This window comes from Lissotriton helveticus, chromosome 4_1, assembly GCF_964261635.1.
Source record: "Lissotriton helveticus chromosome 4_1, aLisHel1.1, whole genome shotgun sequence".
Classification (NCBI taxonomy): Eukaryota; Metazoa; Chordata; class Amphibia; order Caudata; family Salamandridae; genus Lissotriton; species Lissotriton helveticus.
In genome coordinates, this window is record NC_136063.1 from 1885374561 (window position 1) to 1885390482 (window position 15922).

At 42.2% G+C, this 15922-nt stretch overlaps 1 protein-coding gene across 1 annotated transcript in view; it reads right to left on the minus strand.

Annotated features, from left to right (window-relative positions):
- The window catches only part of LOC144829413 (sodium- and chloride-dependent neutral and basic amino acid transporter B(0+)-like), a 545621-nt gene that overhangs the window by 381995 nt on the left and 147704 nt on the right, over positions 1-15922 (minus strand). The window contains exon 4 of the mRNA XM_078688536.1: positions 14590-14751. Within this exon, the coding sequence (XP_078544662.1) occupies positions 14590-14751 (162 nt within the window). The remainder of the gene's footprint in view (positions 1-14589; positions 14752-15922) is intronic.

Below are 15922 nucleotides of genomic sequence, written 5' to 3' on the forward strand. Positions count from 1 at the left end.
ATAGGATCTGCCTCTAAGTAGATGATAACAATTAGCTCCGCCTCCTGATAATGTTCAGCACTCCCAAAGTAGTCCTTGCGTATATGGACCACAACACCCATAATGCCACAGTCATCGGCATTACGGGAATGGAGATGCAGTGTTGGAGAAATTGCGGAGTGTCAGAGTACAGGCGCAGGCTGGGAGCACAAAGGGAGGTGAGGCAAGTCGACAGTCCAGTGCCCCTTCAGCTCCCCACTTGAAACCCCCGCAACCTTTCAGTCCAACATTATCAAACGAGGGTCAGCGCGGGAATCCCGGTTACCCAAGAGGGAGGTAGGCATACCTCCTCCACCGCTTTGTTTCGCCAGGCGTCGAGGTGGGTCATAGACGATGCTGCTTGCACAACGAAGACAGGATGCTCCTGAGAGCTAGGCCAGAATGTCCATACCTCTTTGTGCGGGGGTGGGTACACCACAATTGCGTTCTGGCTTGACGCAAATTAGACACAAACAAATCCTCCTCAAAAGAAAAGGCAGTGACCTGTAGGGAAATGAAGAAGCACTTTAATATCGGCAAGCCGTAGGCGAATGCATTTCGGAGTTTCCTCCTTCATCAGCGCCCCTCTCCAACCGCTCCTACTGCTGCGCAAATGTAGGATCTGCCTCTAAGTAGATGATAGCAATTAGCTCCGCCTCCTGATAATGTTCAGCCCTCCCAAAGTAGTCCTTGTGTATATGGACCACAACACCCATAATGCCACAGTCATCGGCATCACGGGAATGGAGATGCAGTGTTGGAGAAATTGCGGAGTGTCAGAGTACAGGCGCAGGCTGGGAGCACGAAGGGAGGTGAGGCAAGTCGACAGTCCAGTGCCCCTTCAGCTCCCCACTTGAAACCCCCGCAACCTTTCAGTCCAGCATTATCAAACGGGGGTCAGCGCGGGAATATATATATATGCACTGCCCCAAAAAAGGAGGGACACGCAGCCAGGAATATTCCATGCCGAAATGTGGGCCACAAACAAGGGATTGAGGAGAGACACTGCTCGCCGCGGCCCATCTGCGGGCTTGAAAGGAAGACAGGAATTAGTGCTACCATCGAGGGGTGCAAATACCGGGACCTCAGTTGCAGCTGTAAATAGACTGGCCAATTGAGGGCGTAATTATAGCATTAAAGGGGCTGTAACTAGACGCACGCATTCAATTCTGAGAAGCCTCTGAAGAAGAAAGATTGGACTTTCGAAACACGTCAGTCGGAGGAATTGGCTGTCATTTGTAAGCGGAGAACAGAAGTCCTTCCATACCCGGATTAATGGCTTACCACCTTATGTTTGTGGTCGTGTGCCGACTCGATGAGTGGGAACTGGTAGTTTGGAGCAAAGAATATATATATATATATATACATATATATATATATATATATATATATATATATATATATATATATATATATATATATATATATATATATATATATATATACATATATATATATATATATATATATATATATATATATATATTCACTGAAAAAACCATAGGTTATAGACCATATATAGTTAGGAATTTGCATTTACAAAACCTTGAAAATTCACTGAAAAAACCATAGGTTAGAGACCATATATAGTTAGCTGGACATTTTATTGACATAAAACCAATGAAATTCCATATATAGTTAGTTGCACTAACTATATATCGCGCACCCGCAATCCACTGCTGATGATGTCACATATTACATCATTCATGACATGGTCAGTGACATCACTGATGACATCACTGATGACATCTCAAATGACATCACTGATGACATCTCAAATGACATCACTGATGGCATCATCTAGTGTCTGTGTGTTTTTGTAAAGTTTAAATATGTTTTACATATTGAAGAATGAGTGGATGTATGGAAGACTGAGTGTGTGTGTGACTGGCTGGGAGGTGTGTGACTCTGTGCATATCAATGTGTACTTGTATCAGTGATTGTATAAGAGAGTAAGTATGTGTTAGTATATGTGTGAAAAAGTATGGTGTTCTGTGTTTAACTGTATAGATGAGGAAATCGAAGTGTGATTGATTCTTCACAGGACTGACTAGGTGTATGAGTGCATATGATAGTGTTGTAATAATGAGTGACTGTATGTATGAGTGATTGTATGGGTGAATGAGTGAATGTGTGTGTAGACGTAGGAATCAGTGAGTGCGTATGTAGTAACTGGTATTGGTGTGTCATGATGTCATCAGTGATGTCATTTGAGATGTCATCAGTGATGTCATTTGAGATGTCATCAGTGATGTCATCAGTGATGTCACTGAAGTATGGTGTTCTGTGTTTAACTGTATAGATGAGGAAATGGAAGTGTGATTGATTCTTTACAGGACTGACTAGGTGTGTGAGTAACTCCATGGATGAGTGGCAGTGTGTGAGTATCTGCATAGGTGTATGAGTGCATATGATAGTGTTGTAATAATGAGTGACTGTATGTATGAGTGATTGTATGGGTGAATGAGTGAATGTGTGTGTAGACGTAGGAATCAGTGAGTGCGTATGTAGTAACTGGTATTGGTGAGTCATGATGTCATCAGTGATGTCATTTGAGATGTCATCAGTGATGTCATCAGTGATGTCATTTGAGATGTCATCAGTGATGTCACTGACCATGTCATGAATGATGTAATATGTGACATCATCAGCAGTGGATTGCGGGTGCGCGATATATAGTTAGTGCAACTAACTATATATGGAATTTCATTGGTTTTATGTCAATAAAATGTCCAGCTAACTATATATGGTCTCTAACCTATGGTTTTTTCAGTGAATTTTCAAGGTTTTGTAAATGCAAATTCCTAACTATATATGGTCTATAACCTATGGTTTTTTCAGTGAATTTCATTGTTTTTTTAAAAGCTAATATCTATAGCTGTAAAATATATTCTTTATTACGTGACGTATCACGTAGCCACGTGAGACGCCTCATGACGCGTCGCATAACCGTGACGTATCGGCTCTGCAGCGCAAACAAAACCCGTAACGTAAGCGTGCCGGAGCACGCTTACAGATATATATATTTTTTTAACCTTAATTAGACAAAATTCACACGTGCACATATCTTGAGGCCTTGCAATGGCACATCAAACAAACAGTCCCTACAATTTTGCCAAGTTTGCTGGAAATCTATTCCCTTAATTTTTTTTTTACTGTTTCTCTTGGTTTTCCCCTTGTTACGCTTACCGGGACGCTACCCGGTACGCGAACCGGACGCTCCAAAAACACAAGATGGCGGACTCCCGTTACGCTGCCGGTTAGCTGCCCGGTTCGCGTGGGACTTTAATATCCCCCACATCAATCCTAGGAGGTCAGGAGGGGTTTACCTTGCCCCCTTTCCTTCATTTCCCCCTTCTTTTTTCACCACATCTTATCTCTCGATCCTACCGAGAGACAAGATGGCGGCCGCTCCGGACTGTTTAGAATGTTGACAGACACCGGAGAGCCAATCAGCTTCGCTTCGCGAAGTTCCGTTACGCGTCAGGTACGCGAACCGGGGCGCTAACCGGAGCGCTGTCACAGATATATATATTTTTTTAACCGTTAATTTCTCAAAATCCGCTGGAGCACATATATTGAGACATAGCAAAGGCACGTCGGGCAAACCATATCTACAATTTTGCCAAGTTTCATGTAAATCTATTCAGCCGTTCGAGCTAAAAGTGAGTCCAACCGCCCTATGGAAAAATGAATGGGAAAAACGCGTTTTGGGACCCCCCTTTTTTCTCGGCCCCTCCTTGACGAAAGCCCCCCAAATTTTCAGGGGCTGGTCAGAAACAAAATGTGCCATTTTCCTGAACATTTCAATTTCGTCCACAAACGCCAAAGTTATTAGACATAGAATTTTCAGAAATCCCATAGAGAAAAAATCCTAACTATATATACCCACTGGCTATCGCCAGTAGGATATATACATATATAAACATATATAATCTGCATATCTATATAAATATAAATGCATGCATACATATACATATATGCATACATATGCATGTTATTTACATGAAAGTTTTAAAAACACTAATAAAAGCAAAGCTAAAAAGCCACCTCATTACAAACAGAATGGCTTTAACTTAAATGAGGGCGAGATCTATTGCATTTTCAATGCTTGTTTACTTTGGTTCTATCAAGAAGGCATTCAGATGTGTCACACATTTGCCATAAATTCTGAATGTTAGCACTCTAGTTGCTCATTAGATCACTGTAGTAAAGCTAGTGCTCACCAGGGAAGTCTGCTGCTAATCATGGTTTGCAGCCATTTTCCCGCATTTTTTATCCCGCAGACTTTCAGTCCGCATACCATTATCCCGCAAGGTCATTGACCTCGCATACCATTATCCCGCATTTTTTCAAAACGCATGTGCATTTATCGCGCATGCCTTTACAAAGAATTACGTTTTAAAGGCATGTATGGTAAATGCATTTGCGTTGTGAAAACCACGATGACGAGAGAGGTAAGTGGGTTTGTGTTAATTTTTTCGTGGGTTAGTGATTGTGTAGTGTAGTGTCGTGTAGTGTAGTGTTGTGTTAGTGTAGTGTAGAGTTGTGGTGGTTGTTTAGTGTAGGGTCATGCTGGGGGTAGTGTTTTAGGGTTTAGGGCAGTGTTGTAGTGTTTGCGTAGTGTAGGGTCATGCTGGGGTGTAGTGTTTTAGGGTTTAGGGTTGTGTTGTAGTGTTTGCGTAGTGTAGGGTCAAGCTGGGGGTAGTGTTTTAGGGTTTTGGGTAGTGTTGTAGTGTTTGCGTAGTGTAGGGTCATGCTGGGGGTAGTGTTTTAGGGTTTAGGGTAGTGTTGTAGTGTTTGCGTAGTGTAGGGTCATGCTGGGGGTAGTGTTTTAGGGTTTAGGGTAGTGTTGTAGTGTTTGTGTAGTGTAGGGTCATGCTGGGGGTAGTGTTTTAGGGTTTAGGGTAGTGTTGTACTGTTTGTGGAGTGTAGGGTCATGCTGGGGGTAGTGTTTTAGGGTTTAGGGTAGTTTAGTTGTTTAGTGTATGCTAAAGGCATATTCATTCTAAAAGTTTTCGTTATTTTAATTTGCGGCCTAATAGTACATGCGGGATTTTTTTTGCCGACTGATGGTATGCGGGATTTCGTCATATGTCGCTAATCATACTTTCTATGGCAAAATGAACCCCCTCATTTTGTTCCTTTTTAAATTAAATGTTTTAAGAGTTACCACTTTATTCCAATCAAGATGGCTTCAGGTGTGCCATACCTTTGTAATAAGTAGGACTGTTAGCACTCTAGTTGTTCTTTAGAACACTCTGGGACATTATGTCATTGGGCTATAGTTGGGCTACATCTGGCTGATATTTGGGCTACATTTGTTTTTTTTGTCTCTGGTGGCCATCTTTGGGCTACATTGGGCTACATTGGGCTACATTGGGCTACATTTGGGCTCCAACATATATATAGCCCAATGTAGCCCAATATATATATTTCAAAGTTAATTTTCGTAAAAACCACTGGAGCCTCTATCTTGAGACATAGCAAAGGCACATCGGGCTACCAGTCCCTACAATTTTGCCAAGTTTGGTGTAAATCCATTCAGCCGTTCGGGCTAAAAGTGAGGCCAACCGCCCTATGGAAAATTGCATGGGAAAAACACGTTTTGGGACCCCCCTTTTTTCTCGGCCCCCCCTTGACGAAACCCCCCCAAATTTTCAGGGGCTGCTCAGAAACAAAATGTTCCATTTTCCTGAAAATTTCAGCCAATTCTGTCCTCAAATGCCAAAGTTATTCGACATAGAATTTTCAAAAATCCCATAGGAAAAAAATCTTAACTATATATACCTACTGGCTATCGCCAGTAGGTAATATATATATATATTACCTACTGGCGATCGCCAGTAGGTAGTTGTAGTTAGGATTGGCTACCATAGGAAATCCGCAACATTTTATTGGTAATAACTCTGGCGTCGGTTAAGAAATTTGTGTGTAATTTTCCAAAACTTTGGCCAGCTCCGCTGCGCTCCTTCCCTGAAAGTTTCGGGGGGATTTGTGAAGTGGGGGCTGAGAAAGAAGGGGGTTCCCAAAACATGTTTTCCCCATGTTAATTTCCATAGGACGGTCTGACAAGTCTACAGCCCTAACCGCTGAACGGAATTACGCCAAACTTGGCAAAATTGTAGGGACTGGTACGCAGATGTGCCTTTGCTATATTTGCTAAAAATTGCTCCAGTGGTTTTTTTGAAAATTAACTTCAAAAACACATATATATCTATAGGCGCTCCGTCCGCTCTCCGGTACGCGTACCGGGGAGCGCACCCGGCGCGCTACGGGAGTGCGCGAGCGGAAAGCTGATTGGCTATCGGGTGTCTGTCAACATTCTAAACAGTCCGGAGAGTCCGCCATCTTGTGTCTCGGTAGAATCGAGACACAAGAGGTGAAAAAAAAAGGGGGATATAATTAAAAGGGAGCAGAGTAGACACCCTTTGACCCCCTAGGTTTTCTGAGGGGGGCCTAGAAGGACACTGACAGGCAAAAAAACTTTTATTTTTTTTAAAAATATTCGCGGGGTAAGCGCTGGGTGCGCTCCCGGGTGCGCGCTCCGGTACGCGCACCTTGAGCGCACCACGGGGAAAAACAGTGTAAAAAAATAGAGTAAAAAAAATAATGTAGACTGTTTAGAGGAAAGTGATGCATTGCTGGAGTGTGTCACAAAAATGATGCAACTCCAGCAATGCATCCTTTCACATGGGGCCAGTCCCATGTGAAAGGGCCTGCGTCAGTCTTACGCCTGCTGTGAGGCAGGCGCAAGATTTGGACGCAACAGCGTCATAAAAGTGACGCAGTGATATCTCTTAGATGTCACTCCGTCACTTCTACGACCCTTCCTTATGTCAATACGCCCTCTTTGCATACATTACAGCTGGCGCAGGTATAATGTGGCGCAGGGGTTTAAAAAGTGACGCATCTACCTAGATGCGTCACTTTGTAAATATGATTCAACAAGGTGTATTTTTTACAGCATAATGAGGCCTTCAGTCTTCTACTCATGCGTCATATTTAATGTATGACGCGTTATGTCGCAAGTAGTTGTATATGTATAAACCATTTTATAACGCGCTCTGTTACTTGGGAGTATCCTGGCGCGATGGAGAAAGACAAAACACAGCGGGGGAACCAGCTTATACCACACCGATAAACAGATGAGTTTTCAGACTCTTCTTAAACTGACCCACGCACTGCATGGAGCGCAGGTGAAGGGGAAGGGCATTCCATGCCCTGGCAGCCACCACTGCTATCGACTGACCCCCTAATCTGGTCCGCTTAAAGCGAGGAAGAGTCATCTTATACAGGGAACGTGAAGGAGCATAGAGGATGAACCGTTTCCTCAAGTAGGCTGGCCCTTGATCGTGAGTTACTATAAAAGAGAGCACTAGAGATTTGAATAGGATACGCTGCGCCACTGGCAGCCAATGAAGGCTACGCATGTGGGAGCGGATGCTCTTCCATCTCGGGACATTGAACAAGAGACGGACAGCGGCATTCTGGATGACCTGTAAACGTTTGACCAGATATGCAGGGATACCGCTGAACAGAGCGTTCGCGTAGTCCAATCTCGATAAAATGAGAGCTCGGGCGACAGTCTCCTTTGCTTCTCTAGGGAGGAGTGGGAAGAATCTTCGCAGCGCTCTCAGAGTGGCGAAGCATGTCCCTGACAATTTTCTTGTATGATCTTCAAATCTTAGATCTTCCCCAAACCATATGCCAAGATTTTTTGCAGGGCCACCCATCACCTTAGGGCTGGCAATGTTCAAGGGCCACAGCGTGTCTTTAAAGCTGGCGGGAAATGTGCCGTAAAAAAGGACCTCGGATTTGTCCTCGTTACATTTCAGCTGGGCCAGAGCCAGTTACAGATACATCTGTATTTCTGACGTATCTGTAAGCGCAAAAGTGATGCATTGCTGGAGTGTATCACAAAAGTGACACAACTCCAGCAATGCATCCTTTCACATGGGGCAAGTCCCATGTGAAAGGGCCTGCGTCAGTCTTACGCCTGCTGTGAGACAGGCGCAAGATTTTGACACAACGGCGTCCTAAAAGTGACGCAGTGAAATCTCACTTTGTAAATATGACTCAACAAGGTGCATTTTTACAGCACTGGTGCGTCACAAAAAGTGACGCACTAGTGGTGTAAAAGTGACGCATGGCCTCATAAATGAGGCCTTCAGTCTTCTACTCATACGTCATATTTAATTTATGAGGCATTATGTCGCAAGTAGTTACAGATACGTCAGTATTTCAGACGTATCTGTAAGCGCAAAAGTGATGCATTGCTGGAGTGTGTCACAAAAGTGACACAACTCCAGCAATGCATCCTTTCACATGGGGCCAGGCCCATGTTAAAGGATCTGCGTCAGTGTTATGCCTGCTGTGAGGCAGGTGCAAAAATGAGGCCTTCAGTCTTCTACTCTTATTTTTTCTTTCACTTTCTCTGTTTCTTCACTGCCTTACTTACCTGGTCTCACACTTACTTGTCTTTATCCAGTCTGTATCTCCACTCTTTCCAAAACATCACTGCTCTTTTCTTACCCTTCCACACCCCGTTCCTTTACTACATTTTCTTCGCATATCCACATTCCCCATGTTCACTCTCCTTCTCCTCACTCTCCTTCCCCACACTCACCTTCTTTCAGTCCCCCTACTTCACTTCCCTTCTCCTCTCGTCCCTTTCTGTGCTTTCTCACTCATTTTCCTCTCCTTTATCAATGCACTCCACTTCACTTACTCTTTTTCATTTTTTTAAGAACACAGCTCTTTGATGAGAATTGGAGGTAGTTCTGAAAAGAACTTATTTTTTTCTTCTTTTTTCCTTTTTTTAGAACAAAAACAAAAACAGGGAATGGGAAACTGCTCAACAGGAGCAAAAAAAAATATAAAAATTTTAGGGCTGGGAACGGCAGCGATGGTTCACCAATGCTCGAACCATGAGCAGAACACTTTGTTCCCCATAGCAAAGTAGCTGATCACAATCTCTGCTTTTAACTACGCCTCTATTAAAAGTTGGCTGAATGTTAGGGATCAGCTCTTGCGATCGCCCCCTCACTGAAGTAGTTGCTCCTCCGGTCACTGGGAACCTCTCGTGCCAGAGCCCTGACACTCTCCCGGGCAAAGTTCTGGGGGTGCCTCCTCTCGACATGGCGAATCATTGTGGAATTTCCAAAAGAATATTTCTTGGTGGGGTCACCTCGTGACAGGACAGTGTGACAAATCCTGCACTCCACCTTTGGAGCATTTACTTTTTTCTGGCATTTGGAAAAGAAAAAAACTTCCATATGAAGTGTTCTTTTATTTTCGGCTGAGGAACCTCTTCATCAAGAAATCCCTCTCTGTCATCTTCACTGCTGGATGCTCTGGCAGCCATGGTAATCCAAGATATTAATCACAACAAAGATCCGACAGCAAAAAGAGAGGTCTTGCAGTCACAAAAGTGAAAGAAGAAGTGAAGGAAATGGGTGGAGATTTAATTCTTTGTAAATAAAACTGTTAGCAACCAATGAAAAGAGTTATTTTAAGGTCACATGACTTGACACACTTACGCTGCGCGCACCGGAGCACTTCCGGGGGCGCTCACGCGGCACGAACGTAGGCGCTTCCGGGGGCGCTTACGCGGCGCGCCTCAGTGACGTTTCGATAGCTTTACGGAAATGCAAAATCATTTTCATTTCGTAAATCATAAATACTGCTTTTATAAGTATGGTACTAAATGTCTTACATTATTATTTACTTTTCATACATATTTTTTTTTACGGACGCATAAATAGCGCTCTCGGTGCGCTCTCGGGAGAGCTTACCGGTGCGCACACCCTGAGCGCACCAGGAAAAATATATATATATATATATATACATTTTACAAATGTTTTTTTTAAAAAAAACATATAATTAATTGTTGTAAAAAACAGCTAACAAAAAAAATAATCGTAGGTTACAAAGTCGATATACAAATGAATTAGCTTTTAAAAAAACTATGAAATTCACTGAAAAAACCATAGGTTTCACAAACGTTATAGTTAGGAATTAGCTTTTAAAAAACCTTTGAAATTCACTAAAAAAAACACAGGTTTCACAATCGTTATAGTTAGGAATTAGCTTTTAAAAAACCTTTGAAATTCACTGAAAAAACCATAGGTTTCACACTCGTTATAGCTAGGAATTAGCATTTAAAAAACCTTTGAAATTCACTGAAAAAACCATAGGTTTCACACCAGTTATAGTTAGCTGAACAGTTTACTCATACAAAACCATTGAAATTCCCACGTTATAGTTAGTTGGACTCACTATAACTCGCGCGCCCGCAATCCACTGCTGATGATGTCACATATTACATCATTCATGACATGGTCAGTGACATCACTGATGACATCACTGATGACATCTCAAATGACATCACAAAGTTTAAATATGTTTTACATATTGAAGAATGAGTGGATGTATAAGTGTCTGGATGAACGATTTAGAAGGTGCGTGACTGACTGCCTGAGTGAGTGATTAATTGTGTCTTACTGAATGCATGGGTTAGTGACTAAACTGTCTGAATGTGTGCATCATTATGTCTGTTGTTGTGTAAGCTGCTGCATGTGTTGATCAGTAGCTATATGAGTGGCTATATGGGTTATTGATTGGTTGCCCAAGTATTTGTATGTGAGGCTGAGTGTGTGTGTGGGTGCCTGGGAGGTGTGTGACTCTGTTCATAGATGTGTGAGCAGTTGATTCACTTGGTGAATGGATTTAAGGGTGCATGTGAATACAGCTGTATGGGTGGTTGACTATGTGCATGGGTGTGTTGGTGAGTGAATGGATATCTCAGTGCTACATGTCCAAGTAAGTACATATGTGAAACATAGTGCTTGGGAGAGTTGGCATATGTAAATGACTATACATGGGAGCCTGCGATTGCGTAAGTGGCTGTATGGATCAATGTGTACTTGTATCAGTGATTGTAAAAGAGAGTAAGTATGTGTTTGTATATGTTTGAATAAGTAAGGTTTAGTGTGTATAACTGTGTAGATAAGGAAATGGGAGTGTGATTGATTCTTTGCATAACTGACTAGGTGTATGAGTAACTCCGTGGATGAGTGTCAGTGTGTGAGTGTCTGTATAGGTGTATGAGTGGATATGGTAGTGTTTTATTGATTAGTGACTGTATGTATGAGTGATTGTATGGGTGAATGAGTGGATGTGTGTGTAGACATCAAAATCAGTGAGTGCGTATGTAGTTACTGGTATTGGTGTGTCAATAATTTCAGGAATGGTAGTTTGTATTTAACACTGGGTGTATCAAAGGTTAAATTAGAGTGTGAGGTGGTGCATCGTATTATCACATGGATGATGTCATCAGTGATGTCATCAGTGATGTCATTTGAGATGTCATTAGTGATGTCATCAGTGATGTCATTTGAGATGTCATCAGTGATGTCATCAGTGATGTCACTGACCATGTCATGAATGTTTAAATATGTGACATCATCAGCAGTGGATTGCGGGCGCGCAAGTTATAGTGAGTCCAACTAACTATAACGTGGGAATTTCAATGGTTTTGTATGAGTAAACTGTTCAGCTAACTATAACTGGTGTGAAACCTATGGTTTTTTCAGTGAATATATATATATATATATATATATATATATATATATATATATATATATATATATATATATATATTCTAGGGGAGGCCAGAGCCAGATTAGGGCAAAAGTGGTTGTTTTATAACTAATTCAGACGGCAGAGAGTCTCCCTGGGGCCTTTTCTACTCCTCTGAGGGGTTGATCTCCCGAGCAGTAGCATCGAGGACATGAGGAACCGATGGAGCATATGGAGGTAGTGTAGGCGCACATCGAGGAACAAAGAATGCGCTTTTCGCACTATGGTAAACAATGCACACACTCTTCAGTCTACTTCTGTCATGTGCTCAGCCTGCAATAAAGCAATATGCGGTGGCATTACTAAAACTGAGAGCCAACACCAAAAGACGTGGCCAACCCAATGAACAGCAGTCCAGAAGCCCAAGGGACACAGTGTTCCCTATATGTCAGGAGAAATTGCTGGCAGCTCAAAGTTGGATAAAGGCCAAAGAATACAGGGGCATATTACCAACAAGTAGCGATAATTATCGCTAAATAGGCTCAGCGACGATTCTCTTATCGCCTCCTATCGCTGGATATGTTAGCGGAGAAAACAGGCTATTAGCAACGTTTTTCTCCATTGTGCTAAAATATCCAGCGATAGCGGCGAAATGCATGAATATCGCTGAGAATACAACAATATTCACGCATTAGCGACAAAATGCTCTTAGCCATGTTATCCACCTCCCATTGGATAACATGGTTAAGAACTGGTCTGAGCAGGCGTTGGTTTTTGGCGATAGCAAGAATATTTCCATTGCTACGCCTGTCTTGCTAATAGGCGATAGCGACGTTAGCGACTGCTTTCAGTCGCTAACAGGTTGGGTACGCCCACTTTGCATGTCATTAGCGATAAATATCGCTGACATGCAAAGCGGGCCCCAAACCGCTTGCTATTGCCTAAAAGCTGTCGCTAACATCAGTTAGCAACATCTTGCTATTAGAGCGATAGAATTATCGCCGCTTAGCGGCCGAAAACGGCCGCTAAACCGGCGATAATTGCCTATCGCCACCCTTGGTAATATGCCCCACAATGTGGTGCTCAGAACTCTTCTGAGTGATGTCTTGGAGGTGAGTCTTTTCTACGCTGACACATTTTGTGAAAGACTATAGATGTTGCTCTCCACACTGATCCCAGGTCTTCTGAGATATATCTGCAGCCTGAGTGATATCTGGAAGTGTGTGCAAAGGAGTGTTATCCCAGAACAGAAAAGTGTGAATTAACATCACTCAAGAGATTCGTGACAAATGTGGGGTGAAGCAATACCCCTCAGCCACCTATTACTTTTGCACTAGCACTTTTCCCAGCACTTTTTGCACATAATGGAGCAGTCATTGCATTTGGAACTATGTGTATATATAACCAATCTGTGATACAATTTGATTTGTTTGGATATATATTGGCTCTGCTGTTGTATTTTTTCATTTTCTCTCTCCTCTTTTTTGTTTTGATCACCATAATTCAGTTTGTATACTCTGTGGGAATCTGTTTCTCTTGTTTATATCCTTAGTTAGGGCCATTTATGTCTGTATCTCATTCTACCCAGGTCCAAGGGCCTTTTTGGGTTATCCCATTATTTTGTAACCTTGTCCACATCCGCCTTTTGGAATTGAGAAAATAAATATTGCAGGTAAAATGCACTGCAGAGCAAGAATTCCTTATTCTGTGCAGTGGAAAAAGCATGGAATGAGGAATTCTTGTGCTGTCCAACACTGTCATGGGAAGGACAATATTCTAATCTCAATGGTAATTACATGAAGCTAATTACACTGGCTTCCTTCTTGTCTTCAAATAAACTTTCCAAACAGATGGTCTGCTTAGTGCCACCTGATTGCTGGAGTGCCTGGGGACCCTGGGAGCAAGCACAGCGTATAGACGTCCCTAATGAGGAAGCTGCTTACAACTGTACTGTAAGGTGTTTGAGCAATGTATACACTTACAGCAGTTAGTAAGACTAAGGACAATGGCCCACATGCATCAAGCATTTTTGGAGTCGCAAACGGTGCGATTCCTTAAAATCGGCCGTTTGGGATTCCAAAAGTGCTTTTTGGGATGCATGAAGCAATTTTAGAATTCGTAACATTTTTGCGAGTTCTAAAATTGCGATTGCTTTTAAGAAGTCGCAGATGTGCGATTTCTTGAAAGCAATGCATCATTACTTTTAAAAGTGTGAAATCGCAATTAGGGTGTCAAATTTACCGAGTGATTGAACCACTCGGTAAATTTGGAAAAAGTGTTTAAAATGCTGAAAATGCTTTTTTTTCAACATTCATGTTACGGACACACATGTCCCTAGGACATGTGTGTGTGAAACATGATGCGAAAAATACATTTCAGGGGTGCATGGGGGGTCTTTTGGACCCCCCCCTACACCCATGAAATTTTCAAAGTGCCACTCGCAATTTGCTAATGCCTTCCAATTGACTCCTATGGGCCTTTTGGCCCATAGGAATCAATGGGAATTGCGAAAATTAACTTAAGAATTCGGTATTTATTTGGGATTCGGTAAAAATTGCGATTTTTACCGAATCACAAATGAATACCGAAAATAATGATGCATAGCATTTTGCAATTCTTGATTTGCGATTCGTTATTTTTCGCAAATTAAGAAGTGCAAAATATCTCAATGATGCATGTGCCCCAATGTGATTTTGCCTTTGAGTTTTTTCCCATTCGCAGAGCATCAGATCAGCGCTAATTCCGCATCATGGGCGAAAATATGGGTGTATTTCCTTCTCGCTGCGCAGAAATCTCCCTCACATCTAATGTGAAGGGATGTAGAGGAGTGTCCAACTTTCATTAATATTCTTGTATTGCCTTTTCCCTAGGAAATGTGCCCTGGGTATGTTGTCCTTTCACACTTCTCTGGGTGTAGTAAGATGTGGAATGCCATTCAGGCAGAATACAAGGCTCTATAACATTTTAGAACAGAATAGAATGGTTTACCTCCAGTATCTTTACTGCAGTTTTCATCTGCCCAATCACCGCAATCAGCCCACGGTAATACACTTCGGAATGAAGCAAATAAATAGTAGAGGCTGTAGGCAATGATAACATTGTAATAAATGGCGACTAGAGTCGAAATAAGCACCATGGTGACGCCAACTCCTGTAAAAGAAAGTTTGAGGCTATATTATTTTATGCCTAAAAACAAAGAACATATCATTTTGCATGCTCATTGCACAGGTTAGAGTGAGTTTATTTCAGTATACAAATCATTATCATCATTATACCATATAGGAGCAGAGAGCTTAAAGAAGGCTAACAGGTACATGCATCAAAGGATTTTGCGATCGCAAACGGTGCGAATCGCAAAAATCGTCCGTTTGCGATCGCAAAATCCTCTTTTGGAATGCATGAAGGTTTAAGGGCCTCGCAATTTAAGAATTCGCAAATATTTGCGAATTCTCAAATTGTGATTGCGTTTAAGGAATCACATTTTGCGATTCCTTAAATGCAATGCATGAAACATTTCAAAATTGCGATTTCGCAATTAAGGGGAGCAAATTACCATGAGGTTAAACCTCATGGTAATTTGCGAAAACTTCGAAAAATGCACTTTTGTGCATTTTTCAAAGTGTCATGTTGTGCCCACACATGCCCTTAGGGCATGTGTGGGCACAACATAGGTGCACAGATTGATTTCAGGGGTGTAACAGGGTGTCCTTTGGACACCCCTGCACCCTTGAAATCGCATTTTCAATTTGCGATTCGCTAATTGCTAATCGCAAGTTGAGAATCCCTTCCCATTCATTCCTATGGGCCTCTAGGCCCTTAGGAATGAATGGGGAGGTATTCCTTAATTGCGACTCGCAAAGTGCGAGTCGCAATTAAGGAATAATAAGAAATCGCAAATTTTATTGCAATTTCTTGATGCATTGCATTTTGCAATTCCTTAATTGCGATTCCTTATTTTTCGCAATTAAGGAATCGCAAAATGCAATAATGATGCATGTGCCTGCTAAAGATTTGGCGAAATGAAACAACCTTGCAATATTGGCTCAGATCTACAAAAGCATTGCGCTGACATTTGTGTAATGCACAAAAGCTATTTTGTGCTTAAAGTTGACCCTCACTCTGTGCCCAGACCCCTTTTCGGTATCCTCCTCGTAATGTATGCAATGGGGGAGGGGCTGTCTGCAACAGTCCAGTTCAAAAACCTTAGGTTTTGGCTTAAAGCCAGCTCTACTATATTAGCGAGATCTGGCTTTGCCCAAATCCTAACGCCAGCTAAAACACTTTGTAAACTTGGCATTGCGCTATTTTCTATTATTCCTGT